Source organism: Colobus angolensis, unplaced genomic scaffold (genome assembly GCF_000951035.1).
Source record: "Colobus angolensis palliatus isolate OR3802 unplaced genomic scaffold, Cang.pa_1.0 Scaffold41, whole genome shotgun sequence".
Taxonomy (NCBI): Eukaryota; Metazoa; Chordata; class Mammalia; order Primates; family Cercopithecidae; genus Colobus; species Colobus angolensis.
Window position 1 is genome coordinate 9,920,391 of NW_012117488.1, and position 25,812 is coordinate 9,946,202.

Consider the following 25,812-nt stretch of genomic DNA (forward strand, 5'->3'; position numbering starts at 1 on the left):
AAAAAAAAAAAAAAAAAACTTTATTTTTCTAATGCCTGGACAAATTTCTTTGCTGCTAAAAACAATAACAAAAAGCCAGAAAATAAGCTTAAATCTGTTAACTTATTTATAATTTAAAAAACAGTGACACCTCTTTGTTAAGAAAAAAATCTTTGCCATAAAGGAGTCCGTTAGAATTAAAGCCTCATACATGAGTAGAATAACCTAAGTTTTCAAATGGTAAATCACCTAGGTTTCAGCTCATTGGAGATTTTACTTTCAATTTTTCAGTATTACTGATTCAAAATAGGAAGATATATTGTCAAATTAAAATATTTCTAAAGTTAACCGAGCAGAAGTCTCTTCTTTCCTAACAGCATGGTAGGCTTTTATTACGTAACAGGTTATTAGATGGAAACAAAAAATGTTATGCTCTTTTGTGTTGAGACCACCTAATTTTCCTCAATTATCTTTACTTCTCAGTTATGGTATTTTGTTTCAGTGTGGTGGATGCTTTATTTCCCAGGATCTTCTTTTTGCCTTTGTACTGATTTGGGAAGATATTCGTTTGCATGAGATATTTTCACCTGGCCTGAAATCTGTGAAAGGGAAAAGGATGAAAAAGAGAAAATGACCTGGCCTCCAGCACTTTCTTCTTTCTTTCTTTTTTTATTTCTTTTTTTTTATTTTATTTTTCATATGAAACAGTCTCCTGCAAGGATTTTCTATATACAGTGGAAGATGCTTTTGATATGTAGATCAAGCAAAATGGTAAATACATAGCCCTCTCTTCTCAAATATTCTCTTATTCTACAATGTGCCTGTAGTGCCAATCTCTTTGATTTCCATGAGGCCTACCCTTGGGTTTGTATTGTAACTTGGTATCTTTCCATTGTCTCTTACCACAAAAATTCCTTTTAAGAAACTACATTCAGAATTGAATCCATCAAACTTTAGCTGCTCGTTCTCCTCCTCCTTATGGAAGATTTAGTGACTAAGTCTTTCCTTTGATTTTCTCTCAAACTTTGAGGGTTCTTGCTTTCTCTCCTAATTGCAACAATTTGGTGTCCCCTTTTGCCTGAGTGTAAATAAAAACAGAAACAATTGGTTAAAAGACATGGGGGTGCACCAGTGCACGTGCCTGACTAGCTGATGGATTGCAAGTTTGGGCTGTCAGGAAAGAGATCTTCCCACAGCACCATGCACTGGCAATTTCAAGATGGGCTGTATGCCCGGCACAGTGGTAAGTGCTCTCTACATGCATTAGAGTCCTCCTAGGGGGACCTATGGGGTAGGCCATGGTATTTTTTCCAGAGTTTCAGATTACAGAATTGGATCTAAAAGATTTTAAGAATCTTCTCAAGGTCATTCAACTACTAAATCCTAGATCTGGTCTGTGAACCCAAGTTTTATTTATGTTTCAAGGCAAAAAAGGTAAACTTTACATGAAACTTTACAAGTAGGAAAAACACTATTAAAATTCTTAAAATTTTTATATTAAAGAGAGATTCATTAGACATAACACATATTTTAAAATGTGATTTTATTATATCCAAATTGCATTCAAGTGTTAAATTTTGAAATGTTGCCAGGACTCAAATAATTTATAAAGATTATTTACATGGGTCATTTCTTAAAAGGTCCATATGATGATTTGATGATCTTAATAAACAAGTGGATCATCCCACAGAGCATTCATTCATAGTAACTGACATTATAACAATTTGGTTGAATCATTATAACCTCCATTATTAGAACATACTGGTTAGGCTATTATGGGAAAATTAAAAAAAAAAAAAAAGAAGAAATTTCTACTTTTTTTTCTGTTCCTCAGGGCTCACCTTCTAGTAGCATATATATGATAACACTACAAATATTATACACAAAGCGTATTAGCAGATATGCACAAATTCTATTGTTAGACCATAGAAAAGTGAGACAATAACTCTGACTAGAGGAATACAGAATCCCTGAAAAGAAGGAATTTTGTTGGGCCTTGAAAAAAGGGTAGGATTTTAAAAGGTAGGTTTGAATGAAGATATATTGGTTACTTTCAGATCAAATAGAATTACTCTACTTAAGTATGTCTTTTGTCTCATTAAAAAACAAAACAGATACATTTCATGAAAAAGGTAGGTATGTGTGGCTTGAAATAAATTTTTAAATGATGGATATTCTTTCTTTAAATGCCAGAAATAAGATATTTTTCTTTCTCATTGTGTGAAATAAATAAGACTAAAAGCTGAAAAATTATAAAAGTCACTTAATTAAACGAGGCCAGCAATGCTTCCTAAAGGTTTCAACCCAGTGTGCACTTTCCCTGAGGCTAGCTGGAACTAGTACACCGTCACAATTGCTCCATCGTATGGGTGGCCAGTCAATGCGGTGCCAGCAATAAAATGTGTAATCAACTTTCACATGTTTTCAAACATTTCCAAATCACTTTGATCATGACTAATAAGAAAACCGCCATTTCAGTTATAATCCATAAATTATCAAGGGAAAGTTCAGTTCAATACTCTGTGTACTATTTCACATTTTTTTTTTTTAACACAGAATAAGGCAATCTAGAAATATATGGATCCTTAAAACACTAGTCAGTTTTCCATTATGATATCATGGTTCAATGTCAACATTTTTTAATTGTCATTTCCCTTGCTTTTGAAAACACACTTACTTTGGACGACATTTCATCTAGGTTAAATGAAAAGCGATAACCTTTATGACAGCTTTCAAAACTGCTTTTAGCAGTTCAGCCTGTGGTAACATTGTCCTTCCTCAAGTAGCTGAATTTTTCTCAATATAAGAAAAAATAGTTATTATGGCAAAGAAGATACCAGAGTAAAATTTCTCTATGCCAAGTGCTTTTTTAGTTTGTAAAGATGTTCCTAAATATGTATCAGTTCCATACCACAGGACACTGTTAACATGAGTAGTTAGAAAGTTACCAGGAAGCAGCATCCATCCAAGAAAGCAACATATAAGAGCTTGTTGAAAGCTGAAAATGATTTCGGGAGGGAAATTTCAGAAATGACAGCTTTTTAAATCTAATCAAAAACTCTTTTCTACACCAGGAGACGTTTAGTCTTCCATTGGCTCTAATAGGTATCTTAGAAATCTGCAGAGCTTTAGAAGGCTACAGAAGGCTGCTAAAGCAACATTTGAAAGCCCAATTCTAAGACAAGACATTGTGACACCACTGATAATGGATTAATATGAAGGAGGAATCAGTATGAAAGGCTATTGTCTGGGACATCATCTGAGACAAAAATCTTAAATAATGATAGGTCGAAAAGCTATATCTTTTTAACTCATGCTGACATGATTTTTCTTTTTACACGCACTATTAAAATTCCCTTTCCAAAGTAACAGTCTGTACACACACAAACATACCCATACACAATTGAAACCAGTAACATTGACATAGGCTTTGCTATTCAAAGTGTGATCTACAGACCGGCATCACCTGAGAGCTCATTAGAATTTCAGAATCTCAGGGCTGGGCATGGTGGCTCATGCCTGTAATCCCAGCACTTTGGGAGGCCAAGGTGGACAGATCACTTGAGGTCAGGAGTTTGAGACTAGCCTGGCCAACATAGTGAAACCCAGTTTCTACTAAAAATACAAAAATTAGTCGGGCGTGGCAGTGGACACCTGTAATCCCAGCTACTCAGGAGGCTGAGGCAGGAGAATCACTCAAAACCAGGAGGCGGAGGTTGCTGTGAGCTGAGATTGCACCACTGCACTCCAGTCTGGGCAACAGAGTGAAACTCCGTCTCAAAAAAAAAAAGGAATTTCAGAATCTCAAGGCCCATTCCAGACCTGCAGACTGAGTCTGCATTTTAACAAGATCCCTGGATGATTTCTGTGCACATTAAGTTTGAGAAGCACTGATTTAAAAACAAGCTTTAGAAGATGCATAGCTCTCTCATCCTTAAAACCTATGGATCTTAATTTAAAATCTGTATGAATCTCCTCATTATCTAAGGCAGTACAGTTTAGTGAGTAGTTAAGAGCAAGTACTTGCTAACATTTCCTGTCCAAATGGCCTGGAGCGCACTTCTAGGGCCAGTGTGGGCCTCTTCTCTGGCTCAGTTCTCCTGACCAGTGTGACTGTCTGGGGTGAGGAACAGGGGAGAGATGAAGGTTAGGCACATACTTGGGAGGCCCCTTCCCCTACACAATGTTGCAGAGAGAGGAGAGATTAGGGCTGGTCCTAAGCTGGGGCCTCCATTTGCACTCTTGCCCAGGCCTTGCGAATGTTAACAGGTATGGCTTATTAAAAATCAATCTGTGAGGCCAAGTGTGATGGCTCAAGCCTGTAATCCCAGCACTTTGGAAAGCTGAGGTGGGTGGATCACTTTACCTTAGGAGTTTGAGACCAGCCTGGGCAATGTGGCAAAACTGGTCTCTACAAAAAGTACAAAAATTAGCCAGACATGGTGGCGTGCATCTGTAGTCCTAACTACAGGTTGAGGTGAGACAAGCTCTTGAACCTGGGAGGTTAAGGCTGCAGTGACCTAAGATCGTGCCATTGCACCCAGCCTGGGCAACAGAGTGAGACCCTGTCTCAAAATAAAGAAATATGTGGCTATACTGATGATTTTATGAAAGAGTCTTTTAAAATTTTTTGAAAAAATTTTTTTTTGTAATTCCTTCTCCCTCTCCTTACTGCCTCTGATTGGTGGGTTAGAGGGTGCTGGTCCAGGTGCCATGTCCTTCCTTTTCACCTGTTTTCTCTTCCTCCATTCACACTACTGCCAGCATGGCACTGCTGGGAGCTCCGTTTCCTTAGAGACTCACATCTATACTCAAGTTTCCAGGCTTCGTGCCAGAGAAGTCTGACAATGACACAGAGGGCACTGTACTTTCCTAGATATACAAGCACAGCTCCTACTGCCATCAGTGGGAGTTCTACAATCAGATTGAGAGCAGAGTACAGTCTAGAATTGGAAATTTGTCCTCCAGGTAAGTCAGCGTAAGTGGCCTGGTTACAGAAGAGTCACACTCCACGATGAAACAGCAAATGCATTGAGAATTTAGAGAAGAGTCTCTCCAAGCTCTGGAAGGAGAAGCAGGTGAAAATAAGTTGAACTACAATCAGTCATCAAAGAATTTTGTAAATTATTTGAAAGAAAGTATATAGTAAGTGACCCATTTATTAAGAGATTTTCAAAATTAGCCATCTCACCTACTTGAAAGATTCTGGAAATAAACAAAAAGTCTCTGAACACCACACACTCTTCTTACACACTGTTTCCTTTTACTGACCTGCTTAATTCTATCCTTCCCCCAGGTCTCAGTTTAAATGGGAAGCTTTCCTAGATTAGTTTAGGTGTCATCTTTTTTTTTGAGACGGAGTCTCGCTCTGTCGCCCAGGCTGGAGTGCAGTGGTTGGATCTCAGCTCACTGCAAGCTGCGCCTCCTGGATTCACGCCATTCTCCTGCCTCAGCCTCCTGAGCAGCTGGGACTACAGGCGCCCGCCACCATGTCCGGCTAATTATTTTGTATTTTTAGTAGAGACGGGGATTCACTGTGTTAGCCAGGATGGTCTTATCTCCTGACCTCGTGATTGGCCCACCTCAGCCTCCCAAAGTGCTGGGATTACAGGCGTGAGCCACTGCGCCCAGCCAGGTGTCCTCTTCTAAATGCTCTTAGAGCATCCTGCATTTTTTCTTCATAGCACCCATCTAATCTCATTAAATAGTTGAGTAATCATGTCTTTTATAATATGTTTGTCTCTTCAGGTAGATTATAAGCTTCATGAGGACAAGGACCATGTCTGTCTAATTATGTGACTGAAACACAGTAAGTACTTAATAAATACTTGTTCAATGAATGCACATTTAGTAGTCTAAATATATACTCCCATAGTCTTTGTTTTTAGAAATGAAGTCTTGCTACATTGCCCAGGCTGGAGTGCAGTGTGCTGTGCAGTCATAGCACACTACAGCATGGAGCTCCTAGGCTCTAAATGATCTTCCCGCCTCAGTCTCCCCAGTAGCTGGGACTATAGGTGTGTGCCTCTGTGCTGGCTAAAAGTCATAATAAAAGCACATCCACCTCAATTTACAGGAACTTAGTAGATCCTCACCCAGACCTATTTACATTACAGATGTAATTTAGGTGTATTTGTTTATCTATTTTCCCAAATTTCAACTTGTGTCTGTTGGAATTTGGGAAAATAGATAAACAAATCCACCTGAAACTAGAAAGAGAAGGCAGGGAGGAGAATAAGGTAGAGATAAAAAAGGCCAGCCTGACAGGCAGTTTCATAGAGCAAGAAGACAGAACACCACAGATAAAAACTAGAAGGACATAACAATGTGATGCTAGTATTAGGAGCAAGATATTGAGGAGGGTATCTTTGTAACAAACTTGGGATTCTTACAGTTAGTGTTGATCCTTATCAGTCTTAGTTGAAACAAGCAGGTGGGCCAGGCGCGGTAGCTCACGCCTGTAATCCCAGCACTTTAGGAGGCTGAGGTGGGTGGGTCACTGGAGGTCAGGAGTTCGAGACCACCCTGGCCAACATGGTGAAACCCAGTCTTTACTAAAAATACAAAAAAAAAAAAAAAATTATCCAGCCTGGTGGCACACGCCTGTAATCCCAGCTACTCAGGAGGCTGAGGCAGGAAAATCTCTTGAACTCAGAGGCAGAGGTTGCAGTGAGCCAAGATCACGCCACTGCACTCCAGCCTGAGTGACAGAGTAAGACTCTGTCTCAAAAAAACAAAAACAATACAAAAAAAAATCCCACCAAAAACAAAAAATCAGGCAAGTGAAATTATAATTATATTCCTATTCCGTCTAAAACACTTTTGTATACTTTATCACATTTGATTTTCATAACATACACAAGGGGGCAAGCTGTAATAACCAGGAAAACTTGCTTTTTTTTTTTTTTTTTTGGAGACAGTTTTGCTCTGTCACCAGTCTGGAGTGCAATGGAGCGAGCTTGGCTCACTGCAACTTCTGCCTCCCAGGTTCAAGGTTCAAGCGATTCTTCTGCGTCAGCCTCCTGAGTAGCTGGGATTACAGGCATGTGCCACCAGGCCCAACTAATTTTTGTATTTTTAGTACGGACAAGGTTTCACCATGTTGATCAGGCTGGTCTCGAACTCCTGACCTCGTGTGTGATCCACCCCCCTTGACCTCCCAAAGTGCTGGGATTACAGGCATGAACCACTGCTCCTGGTCAGAAAACTTGCTTATGTGAAATACCTCATTCCACGGTGAAGCTAATAAATTAGGTACTACTACAGTTTCTCACTAAATATTATTAGGAGCATTTAGCTTTGATTTTTAAAGATAATTTTTAGAAAAGAGATTTGATAATGATTTCAAAAAGTTTAAAAATTCAACACTTTTTTTCAGTAATGATTCACTGAGAGAGTTAGACATTATATTTAAATCAAGTTATCTGAATCTTACAACAGAAGTGCATAAATCATATAGATCTTATAAATATGCAGTAGATGGAAATTTTATTATTTATAATGTTTTAAAAGTAGATGTGTCTTGGACATTAACTTATAATTTTACATTAATTATACCTCTGTATTTTGACAATGCTCTTTAGAGAATGCTGAATTTAAAAAAAATACATACACTCTCAAAATCATGCTTACTTTATTTCTTTTAATTTTTATGCTTACTTTATACTAGAAATGCAAAAAATATATTTTAATTTTTCAAATGGTGTTAGTATCCAGAATTATATCTTTTTTTCACGGAAATAAGGAATAATGACAACAAGGTAAAAAGTACAAAGTGTGTCAGAGGTGATAAAGAGAAATTGTTGACAGACGAAAGACATTCCCAGTTAAGTTCTTTAGCCAATAGTTGTTATGTAGCACTATAAAACTATCTTTATATAAGATATGCATTTTATGGCTCCTTCTATAGAAGATCAAAAATTAAATATATTCAGGAACATAATTAGAGGATTAATGGACAAAGCCAATGTACAAAGGGAGAGATTTTCAGGAAAAAAGTGTTAAAAGCAGTTTTTTAATGACTGCTTTTGAAAACAAACGTGAATTATAACAATTGTTCTCTCGTTGTGTGGGAAGGGTCACATTAAATAACTCCTGTCTGATTTTATCCCCAACAACATCCACCTAACCAGGGACAGGTTTTGCTTCTTTGATTTGCCAATGTAGGGATTATTTAGCACACCCTTTCTTTTGTTAGAGTTATAAATTCGTGTTGGTCTCAACAGGTAATCAGAGGCAAAAATATCCAATTGCTTTTTTGTAATATTATAAAGAAGCAAGTAGGTAATTTTGCATTTTGAATTCAGTGTGTGTACTATTAAATATAATAGATGTGGCCACCTTTCTAACTCTTCCACTTTCCAGATCTCACCTACTGAACATTTTCTTTTGTTTTCAAGGACACAATGTATACCTTCTAAAATCAGAGACTTACTTTCTGCCATAATTAGAGGAGAATTGTTCAAATCCGATCCCTAGCATTAGCTTCTGTTTAATAAGTTATTATAACATGGTTGACCATAAGGCCAACGGTTAGTCACAGCTCCTCTGGGTTAGTTTGAGCCAGGAATGAGATTCCAGACTTCTGAGATTAACCATGCTGAGGCTTTCCAGGAGCTTCCAAACATTCTATTTGGTAACAAACAGTGAACTGTTTCAACTCTAACCTGGTTGTCATATGTTTTATTCATGGGCCATCATAGGAGCCGCCAAACAGATTATCATGTTTACATCAGGCCTCCTTAGAGAGAGAAATTCTTTAATAGTTGAACTAACAGGGTCAGTCAGTACAGAGATGCCTGTGGGCAACCCAATAATAAATAAATAAATTAATAAGAGAAGAAGAAATGAAATCAAACACTGAGAGTTTAATGATGTCCTTCAGCAGTTACCAATCAATATGTTTTTATCTCTGACTGAAAAGGTTATATTAAGGTTTCATCATTTTAGCAGCATCCTCCTTGTATTTATTTATTTTCAGCAGGAGTGAGGAAATACAGAGGGGCATGGAAAAGTGCAGAGTCCACAGAAACCACTTCACTGAAGTTGACAAACCTTTACAAATGTCTGTTTATGGTACCGCATCTTTTGAGCAATTTGGTCTCTTTCAGTAATCTGTGGACCACATGGAGTTGCTCTATTGTTTCTGTTGGAGATAAATGCACTTAAACAGATGTTGTGACATGAAGTAGCATTTCCTTTCCTTGAGTGTCTATTTAAAAATTGATGTAAAGGGACACATGACATTTTGGCAGGGTAGGAGCTTTACTAGATTGTGCTTGCTTATTTATTTATTTGATTGTTTAGGAAGGATTTTCCACAATTTTGCCTTAGTCTAGCTATTCAGCTTTAGAGAAGGAACTTTATTTTCTGATTGGAAGAAGACACATGACCTAACAGTTGAGATCATTCATGAGAACACTTTTCTTTCAGATCAGTAGTTATGATGCAACATGTGGAGAATTACATGGAACCACCCAGAGTATCAGAGAGAATCCTAGAGGTTATTGACATAAACATCATTCTCTGAAGGTTCATAAAGGAATTTGTTACCGTCATAGTATCCTAGAAATGGAAGGTACCTTGAACATCTCCATGTAGAGGGTGACCTACATTGCTGTTAATACTGGAGGCTTCTAGATATAGTCTCTCTCTCAGAGATTTATGAATTATAACATCTAGAGGTTCTCATATAGAGATAATATAACATTTGCCTAACATGCTTCTCAACAGGAATATTAACTTCCATTTCCCAGATGTAGAGCCACAGAGGTATGAGACCCAATGTCAACTCTGACTATTCATTCCAGTGACAACATGTAATTGTATGATAAATGACATTTAAAATTGGAGTTGGGATTAGTAATACCCTCATGAGAATTTATTGCCTATATTGCTTAATAAAGAAATGAAATGTATCTCAGTTTAGATATTAGTTTATTTAAAGAGAATGGCCAAAAAGGAACAGATGTTTATATACATAGAAACCACATATCAATTTTTAAAGGAAAATGCAAATGATATCAGGACTCTTCCTCTGTGATTTCCAAGTACTTATGCTCTTTGTGTCATGTATATTTGCATGTTCTCTACCTGGAATGGTCTTCATAAACATGTTTACTTGGCGAACTCTACTAATTCTAAAGAATCAGTTTATCCATCTGTCTTTGAAGATTTTTTTGAAAATGCCATGCAGAGTTCATTATGAGTCACTTTCTTCTCTCTGCCATCGCTATGCCTTGATCAGCACTTGCTTATTGTCTGACCAACCTAGTATTTATTTTAATTATTTCTTTACATGTCTCCCTCTTCTGACTATGAGATCCACTTGGGGAGGGACAATGTCAGATTCATTGTTTATTGTATTCTTAGCCTCAAGTTCAGTACCTGGGCACAGCATAGTAACTCGATAAATACATATAAAATAAATGAATATGACCAAAACACACACATATTAAGTCAGTTTCAGTCTAAAATTCTACCCAGATATATATAATATCCAAATAAGATTATTTTAAGCAAAGACACAGTATTTTTGGATATTCTAGGACTATAGAGGGACAGAAAGAAGAAAATAATATCGCAATGCTATATCATTTGTAGACTAAAACAAAAATAGTTTCTTAAATTGTCTCAATTATCTTTGCCCTCAGATAGCTTTTCAAATTTTGGAAACTTCAGTGTGTGTTCTTTCTGAATCACTCTCTGGTAAGCAAAGCAATCAAAGAAATTTCTTGAATCTGTGCCTGGGTAGGGAAACTCTTGAGAATTGAAAGAATTTGATTCACAAAAAGGTTTAGTACCATTCGTGGAATGCATATTCCAATCACTGCATGCTGTTTTTTTTTTTTAAGGAAATGCCACTGATTGTTTCAGGAGGAAGCACATCAACACTATTATAGTGAAACTAAAGTAAAATTATGGGTTTCTCTACTTGAGCTTTTTAAAATTGCTTTTCTGAGGGGGTGTACACATGCACACAGATCTTAACATGCCCTTGAATTATGAGAATGTAGAAAAATATTCTTATTATAAATCTAGGATGTTGTTTACCTTACTATATTCTAGATGTCTGAGATGTATGTAAAGATACAGAAAATACTCGTCTTTTCATCTGTTTATTTGATCAATATTTCTTTGAGAATTAGTTATAAGGCTTTGTGTTGGGCATGGAGGATACAAAGATTTTCCGGATCTGGATAATTTAGAAATAAAAGTTTATAAAGAAATAGTATGTAGAAAGTATAAAAACAAAAAAGCAACTGACAGCTGAGATATTTTATAACCTGTAGTATACCTGAGGGCAGCAGGATATACAGTTTACCAACGATCTTTCTAGCTTTGTAAACACATGATAAACCTAAAGCAAAAATGGACATCCTTCCCCCTCAAAAGTATAAACCATACTAAACAGCCTTTATCCACCATATCTATTTACCATACTTGAAAAAAGTCTACAAATCATATGCAAGAAGTACTGTGAGAACAAGGAGCCAATTCTTAAAGGGCATATTCTCTTCCATTATCATGCTACTAAACATGACTTTAACGATTAGCATGGCCAGCAAATGCCTGCACCCTGCAAATGGGAGATTTAATAGCAAGACCAAATGGCCACAGTGGTCACCACCTGCTCATTCCCTCTTGTAATCAATCAGGCCTAACCTAACAAAATGACCAAATTACAATGACTGGTTAAGAAGAACTGGACCAGCACACTCTTACCAAATGACATGGAAGTAATTTTGCCACTGCAGGGGGCAAAGAAAACTTCCTCTTTGCACTCTGAAGGTTCGCTGAAAATCAGCTAACCTGAGGAAGATGAACAGGAGAAAAGGCATCCAAAATTTATTAAAACTAGCACAAACATTCCCAAGAGTCATACAAAATATGAACTCAAAGAAAGGCCAGCTGATAGAAGCTTAACTACTCTATTCCTAGGGGAGAGATATATGGATTTGGGAGGTGGAGGGGAGGGATGGAGCTGCGTAAGAACAAAGGTTGTCTTATGCAGACAAAGTCTGGTGCTACCCTCAGGAAAAGGGAAGGAAAGTCTATTTGGGTGTGGTGAAGACTCCTAGTCTCCTCTCTGCTTGTTAGTTGATCTTTACTGGTTATTTGATAAGAGGGTTTAAGACAATTGCATTTCTCTTGGAAAGAAGCTTTCTTGGTCAGATAAGGAAATTCCAGAGTCCCTCCCTGTGCTCCTTACAGTGGTGGGGAGAGTGGCAGGGGGAATGGTGGGAGTGGGAGGGAGGGGTCGGGGAACAAGATAAGGTTTGGGTACCTTGATTCTAAGGCAGTTTGTAAGGCCTCTCAGCATGTCCAAGTGGCAGTCTCTGGGGCACGACTTTCTGAACCTCAACACCACCATTACTTGAAAAACGTTTAAGCTGTGCGGAAGATAGGCACAAAAAAAAACAGTTAAAAAGAATGAATGAGGCTGGGCGTGGTGGCTCATGCCTGTAATCCCTGCACTTTGGGAGGCTGAGGTAGGTGGATAAGGAGGTCAGGAGTTCAAGACCAGCCTGGCCAAATGGTGAAACCCCGTCTCTACTAAAAATACAAAAAAATTAGCCGAGTGCTGTGGTGGGTGCCTGTAATCCCAGCTACTCGGGAGGCTGAGGCAGGAGAATCACTTGAACCTGGGAGGCAGAGGTTGCAGTGAGCCAAAATGGGACCACTGCACTCTAGCCTGGGTGACAGAGTGAGACTCTGTCTAAAAAAAAAAAAAAAATGAACGTGGCTGGATGTCATGGCTCACACCTCTAATCCCAGCACTTTGGGAGGCCAAGGCGGGTGGATCACTGGAGGTCAGGAGTTTGAGACCAGCCTGCCCAACATGGTGCCCATTAACCATCCCCACCTTTATTTTCCTATAAGCTTTGATAATCTAAAATTGTTATACTAATACAATGTCCTGAGCAACCAGAAATGTGTAATGATTAAAAAGTAAGATGCATAAGGTTTGAATCAAGGAATCTGGAATATTGCTTTGGCTGTAATGTTACTAACAAATTGGACTTAACTTCTTTCTGCCTTCATTTTCTCATTGCTACAAAGGTGATAGTATCACTTGTTAATTTCCTTAGGGGCATAATAAAGATGAATAAAAAATTCTTATGGAAATACTTTAAAACACCTAAGATATTTAAATTTGAACATTTTCTTTCCTAAATCTTTATAGCAATAAAGAAGGTAAAAGAGGAGATGTAAAAAGTCTTAGCATAGAATTAAACATAGTATTAATAGTTAAAATAATGAAAAGAAAAATTTGTTAATAAAAGGAAAGGAAAGTCCTTCTGACTGGGCAACTTTCAACCCTTGATGATTTGCTAAGAATTTCAGAAATCCTTCCCAAAGTCCACTTCACCCTGAACTCTCCTCTAGCAGTTAAATATTTTCTATGTTTCTTAGTAGATTGTATGCCTTGCAAGACCAAACTATGCTTTATCTGTCATATAATTGCACACTGTTTGACCTAAAGTAGGTACTTAAAACATATTTTTGATCAAATTCATTAATGTTTATCACAATTTAGAGAAATAGAATATGATATCTCTATCTGAATATTAACAATCTCTAATTTGGTCTTTGCCAGGTTCTGTTTTCTTTTAAATTTTTTTGTTTGATCTTTTTCAAATTTCCCCTTTGAAAAAGGAAAACCACTAAAACCTAGAAAAGGAAGCTTTTAAGAACTACTAAAAGTTCTATAAATTTTCACCATAGGATGCCTTTCTACTGTGTCACAGGAAGACTGGTTTGGAGATTGAATGTGGATGTGGCTCTGTGCAAATCATCTATTTACTTTTGGAGGTGTTAGGTCATTTGGTGAGAGGACAGCACTAATAAGGGTAAGGTTGCCGGTTTTATTAGCTTTATACAGAGAAAAACTGCCTCAGAATCACAGATTGTGCCTCCAGCCTCCATGAGTTGTCTCGGGTCACAAAGAGAGTGCAGATTACTCAGTACAACCTATTAACAGTTTGGAAAACAAGCAACTGATGGCAGATCTAATATACAAAAGACAGCACATTATTACTTTTTAGAGTGCTAAAACAAATTGAACCCATCAAACCACTGTAAACTTAAGAAGTGTACTTTTGTCATCTATCCCCTTAGACCTCTGGGTCTATTTTCCACAACTTTAAATGGGCATATTTAGAAAAGGAAAGTTTAAAGCCTAATTCTTAGAATACACCCAGTTCATTACTGGAACCCCTGCTTGAAGGGAAGAAAACATGGCCATGTGGTATTGGTGATAGATTGTCAAAAGGGCAAAAATCAATATGAAAATCATTAGTAGTGATCATATTTGGCATTTCGGGGGGTGGGGGTGGTGATAGATTCCAAAAATATTTGTGTATTGAAATAATGGTTTTCTTTGCAAAATGTGCTTTTACACACACAAACATTTCATTATCTATGAAACTCTGTTTTTTCAATAAACATTGAATCACAGCTCACTACTTAATGCCAAAAAATAGAATAATTTAGAAATATTTTTGATAATACATTAGACTATGTTAAATTCAGTTACAGGGCATTTGATGAGAATGTGGTATACCAGTTGGATGCACTGAAAGAAAATGTGATAAAGAAGGTAATGGTGACATGTTAACAGCCATCTATGAGCCATTAAGCAATCATGAAATGATACTTATTAAGTGTCTTTGCACAAGATGACAATGTTCTAGTGTTATCAATGTTACACATCCTATAGTCAATCCATTTTTTAAATGAATGTGTTCTCTGGGAAGGCTGTTAGAAGCAACTGATTATTTTGACTGGGTTTTCAGATAAGAACTGGAGGGAAAACTCAGACAGGAAAGAAGCCTTATACTAAACTTTCTTTCAGAATAATTCCCTTCTGGGTTTATCCTTTCATTCCCATTGGCATGCCCTTTGGGGGACAGGTGCAACAAATATCCATTACTGCTTCCTCAAAAATGTAACTAGGGCCAGGCATGGTGGCTCACACCTGTAATCCCCAGCACTCTGGAAGGCCAAGGCAGGTGGATCACTTGAGGTGAGGATTTCGAGACCAGTTTGGCCAACATGGTGAAACCCTGTCTCTACTAAAAATACAAAAAAATCAGCCACCATGATGGTGCATGCCTGTAATCCCACTTACTTGAGAAGTTGAGACAGAAGAATCACTTGAACCCAGGAGGCAGAGGTTGCAGTGAGCCGAGATTGCGCCATTGCACTCCAGCCTGGATGACAGGGCGAGACTGTGTCTCAAAAAAACAAAATCAAAAAAAGGCCTGGCGCAGTGGCTCACCCCTGTAAACCCAGCACTTTGGGAGGCCGAGGCGGGCGGATCACCTGAGGTCAGGAGTTCGAGACCAGCTTTGTCAACATGATGAAACCCCATATCTACTAAAAATACAAAATTTAGCCAGGCATGTTGTCGGGCACCTGTAATCCCAGCTACTTGGGAGACTAAGGCAGGAGAATCACTTGAACCCAGGAGGCAGAGGTTGCTGAACTGAGATTGTGCCATCACACTCCAGCCTAGGGGACAAGAGTGAGACTTCATCTCAAAAAAGAAATAGTAACTAGCAGGCATTCAATAGAGCTAGTTGCATATTAACAGTAGGAATTAGGAAATTTGGAAGCTGCAGCCGTAGTTGGAGTCTAAGGACTCGTGACAATCTTCGGGTGCCCTCCGAGAGAAAAGGGGAGGATGCCACTGGAGTCATCCTCTTCAATGCCGCTATCCTTCCCATCTCTCTTACCCTCAGTACCACACAATACTAACCCTTCCCCTCCTCCGATGTCTTACATCACCTCCCAGGAGATGAAGTGTATTCTTCACTGGTTTGCCAATTGGTCAGGTCCCCAGCGTGAACGTTTCCTAGAGGACCTGGTAGCTAAGGCAGTGCCAGAAAAATTACAGCCACTGCTGGATAGTCTGGAGCAGCTTAGTGTGTCTGGGGCAGACCGACCGCCTTCTATCTTTGAGTGCCAGCTACATCTTTGGGATCAGTGGTTTCGAGGCTGGGCTGAGCAGGAGCGCAATGAATTTGTCAGACAGCTGGAGTTCAGTGAGCCAGACTTCGTGGCAAAGTTTTACCAAGCAGTGGCTGCTACAGCTGGTAAGGACTGATAGGCATTCAGACCAAAGAAGATAACCATAGCTGATGGAGCCAAGGCCATGACTCTATACAATGATAATTCAGATGTGTCATCTAAAGCTCTGGAACTGGTATTCGGACCAGCTGACTGAACTCACTGACCAGTATAGGCATGGTTATTTCAACAGTAATAGCATGTCAACTGGACTCCTATTTGTGAATATTATCAATCTAAGCAATCCCGCTTATCAGTCTACTAGTTTGCTTCTTTCTAAGAGATGTCAAATCCTCAAGAATTTGATGGCTTCTTCTGCAGCTATAACCAAAAGGAACCTACACATTATAACTCAGGCCCACTGCTGGCTCATGAAGTGTGTAAAGTAGAACCCTCCTTCCCCAGAAATAAGACAGGACAATAAAAGGTGACATTTTTATAATTTAAAAAAAAAAAAAAAACAGTAGGAATTAAAAATAGACAATATAACTCAGAAATAGAAAGTCAAATACTGCATATTCTCACTTGTAAGAGGGAGTTAAATAATATGTACACATGGACACAGAGAATGGAATAATGGACAGTGGAGACTCAGAAGTGGGGAAGGTGGGAGGGGAATGAGGGATAAGAAATTACCTGTTGGGTACAATGTATACTATTTGGGTGATGGGCATACCTAAAGCCCAGATTTCATCACTGTGTAATACATCTGTGTAACAAAAGTACACTTATTCCCCTAAGTCTACAAAAACAAAACCATTTTTTAAATAGAAGACAATGTGGCTGTGTGTGGTGTCTCACACCTGTAATCCCAACACTTTGGGAGGCTGAGGCAGGTGGATCACCTGAGGTCAGGAGTTCAAGACCAGCCCGGGCAATATGGTGAAACCCAGTCTCTACTAAAAATACAAAATTAGCTGAGCACAGTGGTGCGTGCCTGTAATCCCAGCTACATGGGAGGCTGAGGCAGGAGAATCACTTGAGCCCAGGAGGCAGAAGTTGCAGTGAGCCAAGATTGTGCCACTGCACTCCAGCTTGGGCAACAGAGCAAGACTACATCCCCCACCCAACCGAAAAAAAAAGAAAGCTAATGTTTACATATACAAATAAACAATAAGACATGACTAGATACCAATGAATGGACTACATAATATATAGTAAAACTATATGACAGTGAACCAACCAACAATATTCCTCCAGGGGCACATAAGCCTTTTGACTTGCCATCCTTTTTATCTTTATGCTTTATAAGTAATTTACATGTCCTTATAACAGTAAAATAAGAACAAAAGTTCTATGATTGAAAATAATATGCGGTAATAGGATTACAAAAGATATAATAGTTATCGGCTTTATGTCATTTTTAAAAATAAATTTCATTTTTTGATGTATCCTGTAGTTTCTGGTTATACTCACAAAACAGCTTTGCCCACTTACCAAAGAAAGGTACACAAATAGAAAAATGACATCAGGGTTTCTTAAGACTGCATGCAGAATATTAACGGGGTATTTTCCATAGTAATACTTCTAAAAACTACATATACACGCACACGCACACCCCTCTTGTAATTGACTCTGTTTCTCCTGGCAGGAGAAGTGAGACCTGTGGGCCGAGGGGCTCAGTGGGAAGGGAGCAGAAGTGCTACTTCTCTTAGGATATTTTAACCATGAGAGAATGCCTTCATGAATACATGCAATGTGTCTTAGTTTGTTTGGGCTGCTATAACAAAATATCTTAGACTGGGTAATTTATAAACAACAGAAATTCCTTTCTCACAGTTTTGGAGGCTGCAAAGTCCAAGATCAAATTGTTATCAGATTTGGTGTGTGGTGAGGGCTCACTTTCTGCTTCATGATGGCACTATTTATTTGTCCACACAAGGCCAAAGGGATGAGCAAACAAACTCCCTCAGACCTCTTTTATAAGGGCACTAATCCCATTCATGAGGTCTCCCCTTTTATGACTTAATTGACTCCCCAAAGCCCCACCTCTGAATTGATCACATTAAGGATGAGGTTTTAGTGTATGAGTTTTGGAAGTACACAAACATTTAGACCATAGCACCAAGCTATGAAATCAAACTTGTTCTATTACTGGCTCATATTGGAGCCCTGAATTGTCATCTTTCCCTGATATAAATTGCATGGCTTTCTGATTTTTTTTTTTTTTTTTTTTTTGAGACAGGGTCTCACTCCATCACCCAGGCTGGCGTGAAGTGGCACAATCATGGCTCATGATAGCCTCGACCTCCCAGGCTCAGGTGATCCTCCCACCTCAGCCTTCTGAGTAGCTGGAACCACAGGCATGTGCCACCACACCCAGCTAATTTTTGTATTTTTTGTAGAGACAGGGTTTTGCCATGTTGCCCAGCTGTTCTCAAACTCCTGGGCTTAAGCAATCCACCTGTCTCAGTCTCCCAAAGTGCTTGTATTATTGGCATAAGCCATCATGCCTCACCCTGAATATTTTTAAAATCATATAGGCTAAGTGACAGAATATCTCAGGATGCTGCTTCTTAGTACCTGTTGCTGAAGAAAATTCACAGGTTAAGATACCTAGAGTTTTCTTGGGAAAATGTGGTAGATAGAAGAGTGAAAATGACATTAGCCAACTTTGACTGAAAGTCACACATCTGGCACATAGTGTCTAATCCTAAGGACAATGTTTGGAAGTGTGACTGTGACCCTTATAAAGACAAGTTTCAGGAAGATTAAATAACTTCCCAGACCACAGAGCTAGTTAATGGTGGGCAAAAATTTGAATCTTGGTGTATCCATACTTCAGAATCTGAGCCAATCACATCTAGGTTTGAATTCTACTTCTGTCACTCACGACCTATATGAACTTGGGCAGACTTCTTAACTTCAGTGAGGTAGGTCTCTATTCGGCATCTTTGACATGGAGAGGTTGCCTACTACACAGGACTGTTGAGACGTTAGAGGTTAGATATTTGAGGCAGGGTATGTTAAAGTGCTGAGCACAAGAACCTGCCTGGAATAAGCAGCTACTCAGTGAAGTCCATAAGGTAGTTATTGCAGGAGACATCCTCTCCATAAGACTCTCTCCTCGCACAAAGTATTAGAGATCTAGTGGGAGACAGAAGACAATAACGTATCGTGGGAATGTGTTTAGACATTTACTCCAATATACAAAAGAGGTAAAAAGGGTATACTCTGTCTGAAGGAGTGTGGGTACATATGAGAAGGACACAGATGCACCCATTCAGCCTTTCCCAAATGCCTCTTGCAGTCCTGAACCTTTGAACCCTGGGGCTCTGAAAACAGTCATTAGGCAAGATGATCTCTGGGGGACTTTCAAATATAATGTCCTCCTGGTTTCTACTGTAGATGGCACAAATATCTGCAGTAAAAGCACACACACACATAATAGCCATACAGTCATTGTGCAGAGAGAGATCACAGCCAATGGTTTCATAGAAGAGGGAAAAAGAAGATCAAGGATGGTTTCACAAAGAAGATAGCTTCTCATAGGAATGGGTAGAATTTCAAGAGGCTGAGATCACCCTTGAGGAGATAGGAGAGAAATGAAATGCATGGTAAGTGGAAATGTTTCAGGAAGAAAGGTAAAAGATGTAAAAGCAAAAAAGAAAGAAAAGAAATGAGTCTGAAGTACCTTGGAGAACTGTCAGTAACTTGACTTAACTGGAACTTTGAGGATGCGTGTAGAAAGTAGGAGAGATGGAACAGGAAACTGGAGCCTGTAAAAGACTGTTTTTAGAATGTAGGTTTTGGAGTCTGACATATGTGGGTTTGAATTCCTATTCCCACACTCACTAGTTGTGTGAACAGGGGCAATTGACTTAACCTTTATGAGCTTCAGTGTCTTTTTCTGGAAAATGGAGGTGTTAGTAGTAATATAAAAAATACAGAATGAGGCTGGGCACAGTGGCTCACACCTGTAATCCCAGCACTCTGAGAGGCCAACGCGAGCAGATCACGAGGTCAGGAGTTCGAGACCAGCCTGACCAACATGGTGAAACCCAGTCTCTACTAAAAATACACAAAAAATTAGCTGGGCGTGGTGGTGGGAGCCTGTAGTCCTGGCCACTTGGGAGGTTGAGGCAGGAGAATGGCTTGAACACCGGAGGCGGAGGTTGCAGTGAGCTGAGATCACGCCACTGCACTCCAGCCTGGGTGACAGAGTGAGACTCCATCTCAAACAAAACAAAGCAAAAACAGAATGAGCAGAGTAACATTTATTGAGCAATTTTGCAGGTGAGGAGACTGAGGCAAGAGACATTAGCAGACAGACCTGTCCAACAAATCACTTGTCATAGCATTGGCAAGACAGGGATTGAAATCTAGGCACTCTGGTTTCAGAAATCCATTATAATGAAATTCAGCCATCTACTTCATAGACTTAGACTACAGTGAGAGTTAAAAACTGAGCTAACACCTGCAATATGCCTAACCTAGTGTTAGGTACAGAGGAAGGACTCAATTGAATAAATATTAACATAAAAAAGGCAGAGGATGATGAGGCAGAGGAAAAGTTTGAAGCCAAAGCAGGAAGGCTCTTGAATACTTAGGAGTAGTTTTGACATTTTTCAGTTGACAGCTCACAATTATATGCAGGATTGCAACAAATTTGTAGTGTGATAAGAGGGTTAATTTAGAAAGATTCATCTTTTAGGAGGCATGGGCTTAAAAAGAGAGAGAATGAGTGGAGACCAATTAGACCTTCACTGTAACAGTCATTAAATGGGCTTGAATAAGGGAGGTGGCAATGGAAAGGCTGAAGCATAGATGTAAAAGCTGTTGTAAAGACTGACATGGAAGGTGGAACAAACAAAAGATGACTCAAGGTTTCGAGGCTGGGTGACTGAGAGAACACTGCTGATGTCATTAATGGAAACAAAGGCATCAAGAAAGAAGCTGAGGCTGGGCACAGTGGCTCACACCTGTCATCCCAACATATTGGGAGGCCGAGGTGGGTGGATTACCTGAGGTCAGAAGTTCAAGACCAGCCTGGCCAACATGGTGAAATCCCATCTCTACTAAAAATACAAAAATTAGCTGGGCGTGGTGGCATGCGCCTGTAGTCCCAGCTACTTGGGAGGCTGAGGCAGGAGAATTGCTTGAACCTGGGAGGTGGAGGTTGCAGTGAGCCCAGATCACACCATTTTCCACTATACCCCAGCCTGGGTGACAGAATGAGACTCTGTCTGAATAAAAAAGAAAGAAAGAGAGAAAGAAGCTGAACCTTGGGGGGGAAATTGCAGATTGCATTTTTTTACAGGTAGAGTTTGAGATGATGACAAGTCATTTAGGTGGAGATATTCAGCAGGCAATCATCTTTTCAGGATCTGAGCTCTACATAACAAATATGTATATAGCAACAGTATCTAAATTTTTTTTCTCAGAACATCCCTATTGATTAAATATTTCAAGCATATACACATGTATTTACAAATTCTTTTCACACGCTTCTGTACATTAAAAAAGATGCACATAGAAAATAATGAATAGAAATAGAAATTCTATGTTTTTTCCCTATGCACCAATGGATGTTTTTGATTACCCTCTGGTAGATATGTACCCCATTGTGGATATTGCTGCTATGTCTTAGGTCCCTTTCCAGTGTTGGGGAACAGCCTAAACACATTTCACTGAAGAAAATGATCTATTGTTTCTTCCATGAATGAAATTCTCACCTTTTCAGGATCTCTTGATGGTATACACAGGAGAAAAAGGACTGAAGATGTAATTGTCCTGCAAAACTCTCGTTTGTATGCACTAAGGTCTCTGTGTAAGAATGTTCTATGTAACATTGTTGATAAAGGTGAAAAAAAACCCTAAAGGTTTATCAGAAAGGGAAAGATACAGAAATTATGGTACATCATTCTGTGGAATACAGAATTAAGATAAACCTATGTGTACTGAGTAATCGAGGAGGAATCTCCAAAATACATTAGGTAAAAAATTAAGTTGCAAGAGACAACATCTTGATGAAAAATACCCTACTGCTTATAAAGTATTTTGAATATATATGTATATACGTATACTTGACATTGTATCTGAATAAGCCTCTAGATTAACTACCAATTTACAGGAGTTACAGAGACCAGAGGAATATGTTAGATAACACCAAGGGAATGAAATTAATAAAATCTAGACTGTGGGATCTATTCAGGACAAATGATCAAATGATTCACTTTAATTAACAAATTACAATGATAAAAAAATGAGAAAGAGCTGGAAGCGGAATATGATTTAAAGAGACTTAAAACATTCAAAACTGGCAAAACTAAACCATATTATTCAAGGATGTCCATTAAGTAATAACTCACCCCCTCACTCTGGGGAGAGGGAGAGGGCTTTGATTGGAAGAGGGCATCTGGAAGCTCGTAGGGTGCCCTGTGATGTCAATAGTATACTATGGTAAATTCATTAAGTTGCATATTTGTGTCATATAGTTTCTGAATTTGTGCTGCATTAACAATAAAAAGTTGACATTTTTAAAAAGAAAAGAAAATTGTTACTATGACCTTATTTGAGAAACCAACTAACACTAACATTATATGGTTTGTATATTTTTAAACTAAAAAATAAAAGGTCTGGAAGCATCAACAAATATCTAATGACATTAGTTATATATGAAATGTAGGCACAAATGGGTTTTTATTTCTATTCCGTATTCTTCTGTATTGTTTATTCTTTTTACATTAATTGTTTATGTGTTATTTATATAATTAAATATATCATTAAAAGTGAAAAAATAGAAACAACACATAGGGTGATCTGGTGGAATGAAAGTTCTAGGTCTATGTTAAAGTAAAAATCCCACTTACTGACAAAACTGAAAATTAACTTACATTTATAAGGATGTTGTATTCAGAGATATAGAATTAAATATTTTCATTTGGGAAACCATAGAAATGTAGTTTATTTGGAGAACAATTGAAACAAATTAGCTTTTAAGTTAATTTTCTCTGAAATTGCTAAATAGTCTTGCTGTTTTTTTATTGGATTCTCAAATAGCAAAGATCATTTGTAATATTTGATATGGATTATTGAGTCTAGATTCTAAGGTAGTATAACAAAATGGGCATTAGCTATGTAGAGAAAAGTTATTAACTACTGAGATGAAAATCTCAGCTGGGCCGGGGTGTAGTGCCTCACACCTGTAATCCCAACACTTTGGGAGGCCGAGGTGTGAGGTTCACTTGAGGCCAGGATAACATGGTGAGACCCCTCTCCCTACAAAGTAGTAATAATAAAAAAAAAAATAGCTGCGTGCAGTGGCGTGTGTCTCTATTCCTAGCTATGCAGAAGGATTGCTTGAACCCAGGAGTTGGAGGTTACAATGAACTATGATTGTACCACTTGCACATAGGCCTAAGTGATAGAGCAAGACCCTATGTCTAAAAACAAACAAACAAACAAAGTCTCCTGGTTGACAGGAGGATTCTGTTATTCTAACTTATACCAAAATATCATGAAATGATGCCATATACGTATAATGAACCTCCTCTAGGTCTAAAGGATGATTGAGTTCAAGAATGGTGAAACCTTAGCAATTACTGAGAAAAATAGTATTGTTTTGGCATTCTTCATTCTCCACATTTGTTACAGGTCATTTTTTCAATAATAACATTTTAATTTGGTTGCTTTGTGTACGTTCGCAGAAAATTTTGCTTACTGAAAGACCATTATAAGCAAGTGCCATTGTTTTATTACACTTCTCAACCAGTGCAGTATTTGATCTGTGAGTAAGAATTTCTTGGTTTGTTAGCAAGACTCTGTCCCAATCTACTTCTAGAAACTCTTCAACATATTCTTGGTTTGATACTTAAATGCTATTAGAGATGATAGGGATCATACATTTTGATTTTTTTTCTAATTCTTGTAACTAGTAGAAAATGTAAACTGAAATGAAGAAAGAAAAAACCCAGTGTGCATCTTTCCTTTTCTACGACCAACAATTTCCAAGCTATTTTGCAAATATAGGACAGCTGCTTTATTGAGCTAAAAAAACACTACAAAATGTAATGATAGCACTTTGGACTCTATTCTGATCTCCCTTAAACTCCACACAGCTTGGATTTTTCTGTAATTTTAATGAAAATGTGGCATGGCACATCTCTCTCATTTAAATTATGCACTGTCAGTATTTTCCTTCTTTGCAACTGAAGCACTTCTTGGGAAACATGCCAGGTACAAGAGGGGAGGGAGAAAACTGCAAATAGAAAATGGAGGTGGGGGCAGGGAAAGAAACTGGACTAAACAAATATACTCTCCACAAGGCCAATTTTAAAAAGACTTGCAAATATCTAGGAGATGGGGTACAAAAGTTCAAGTAGGATTAAGGTAGCACTAGCAAGCCTAAATGTTACTGAATAGGTCTTTAAGTAAAAAATCTTAAAAATTTGGTTGACCTATTTAAATCTAATACAAGATTTCATTCATTTTAGCATGATGTCTGAATACATCTTGCTACTACTTAGCTCCATAGGGCTTGATCATCACATGTAAAACTCATACCAGTGACAATTTTTCTCTTCATTTCTTTTCTTTTTTGTGGTGGTGTCTCACTCTGTTGCCAGGCTAGAGTGCAGTGGCATGATCTCGGCTCACTGCAACCTCCACTTCCTGGGTTCATGCAATTTCCTGCCTCAGCCTCCCGAGTAGCGAGGATTACGGGTGCGTGCCACCACGCCCAGCTAATTTTTGTAATTTTTAAATTAGAGGTGGGTTTTTTTACCATGTTGGCCAGGATGGTCTCAATCTCTTGACCTCGTGATCTGCCTGTCTCGGCCTCCCAAAGTGCTGGGATTACAGGTGTGAGCCACCAGGCCCAGCCGACAATTTTTCAATTAACTAAGCCTTCTTCCTTCACCTGCCGTGTTCCTTCTCTTTTTTCCAAGCAGAAGTCAATCATTCATTTATTTAACAGAATTTGTTGAGAGCATGAGTGAAGAACAAAACAGAAAGGGTCCCAGTTGACTCTCATCTATTATAAGTCCATCTTTTGTAGAATTTCCATATACACTGAAATAAAATTCCCTTCAGGGGAGGTGATTTTTTTTTTTTTTTAATAGGCACCATACTTTTATCACCCAGAAATAACAACCCCACAAACTTGGTATAATTGTATAAATTGATTTTGCATTTAATTCTCACCTTAGCCCAGCATGCTACTACTGTTATCTCCCTATTTCACAGTTAAGGAAGGAGTTTTAGAAAGATTAAGAAGACTGTTAGTGATCATCTTTCCTTAGTGGCGAAGCTACAATTCAGATGTGAGCCTTCTGAGTCTTCCATCAGATGCAGTGGCTGAAAATGCATTTGACTCACAGCTGTGCTCCTCATCATGACCTTGGGCAAATTACTTAACCCCTTCAAGCCTATTTTCTCTAAAATGGGAATCATGATAAAGCTCCCTCAGGGAGTTGTGGGAAAGAAGGAATAAAGAATACTTGTGTTTAGCACAAGTCCAGACCCAGAAAGGGTTCACTGTCAGCTTTCTTGTAGACCTCTTTTAAGAATGAGAAGACAATCCAGTTGAGGTGGAGTAAAAGAAACAAGATATTCCAGGAGAATAGAAATGGAGATGGAAATCAACCATTCAGTGTACCCTAGTCAGGACTAGTGTTGGGAGTAGGTAGTGCTCAAGAAGCCTAGGGCCTCAGCTCAAAAATAACTTTTCCACATATTAAAAGATTTCCCTTAGGATAAGGTAACAGGCCTTTTAAAAGGTAAGTCCTTGGGGATAGGAAAAACAAGTTGATAGAGGTT

The 25,812-nt window shown here is 38.5% G+C and overlaps 1 protein-coding gene and 1 long non-coding RNA gene across 2 annotated transcripts in view; one reads left to right on the forward strand and one right to left on the reverse strand.

Moving 5' to 3' along the window:
• The window catches only part of LOC105521818, a 401,150-nt gene that overhangs the window by 28,565 nt on the left and 346,773 nt on the right, over positions 1-25,812 (reverse strand). The window lies entirely within an intron of this gene.
• LOC105521817 (uncharacterized protein C14orf119) lies at positions 15,592-16,491 on the forward strand. Its single transcript, XM_011956150.1, has one exon. The coding sequence runs from the start codon at positions 15,668-15,670 to the stop codon at positions 16,088-16,090; it is 423 nt and encodes a 140-aa protein (XP_011811540.1). The 5' UTR covers positions 15,592-15,667; the 3' UTR covers positions 16,091-16,491.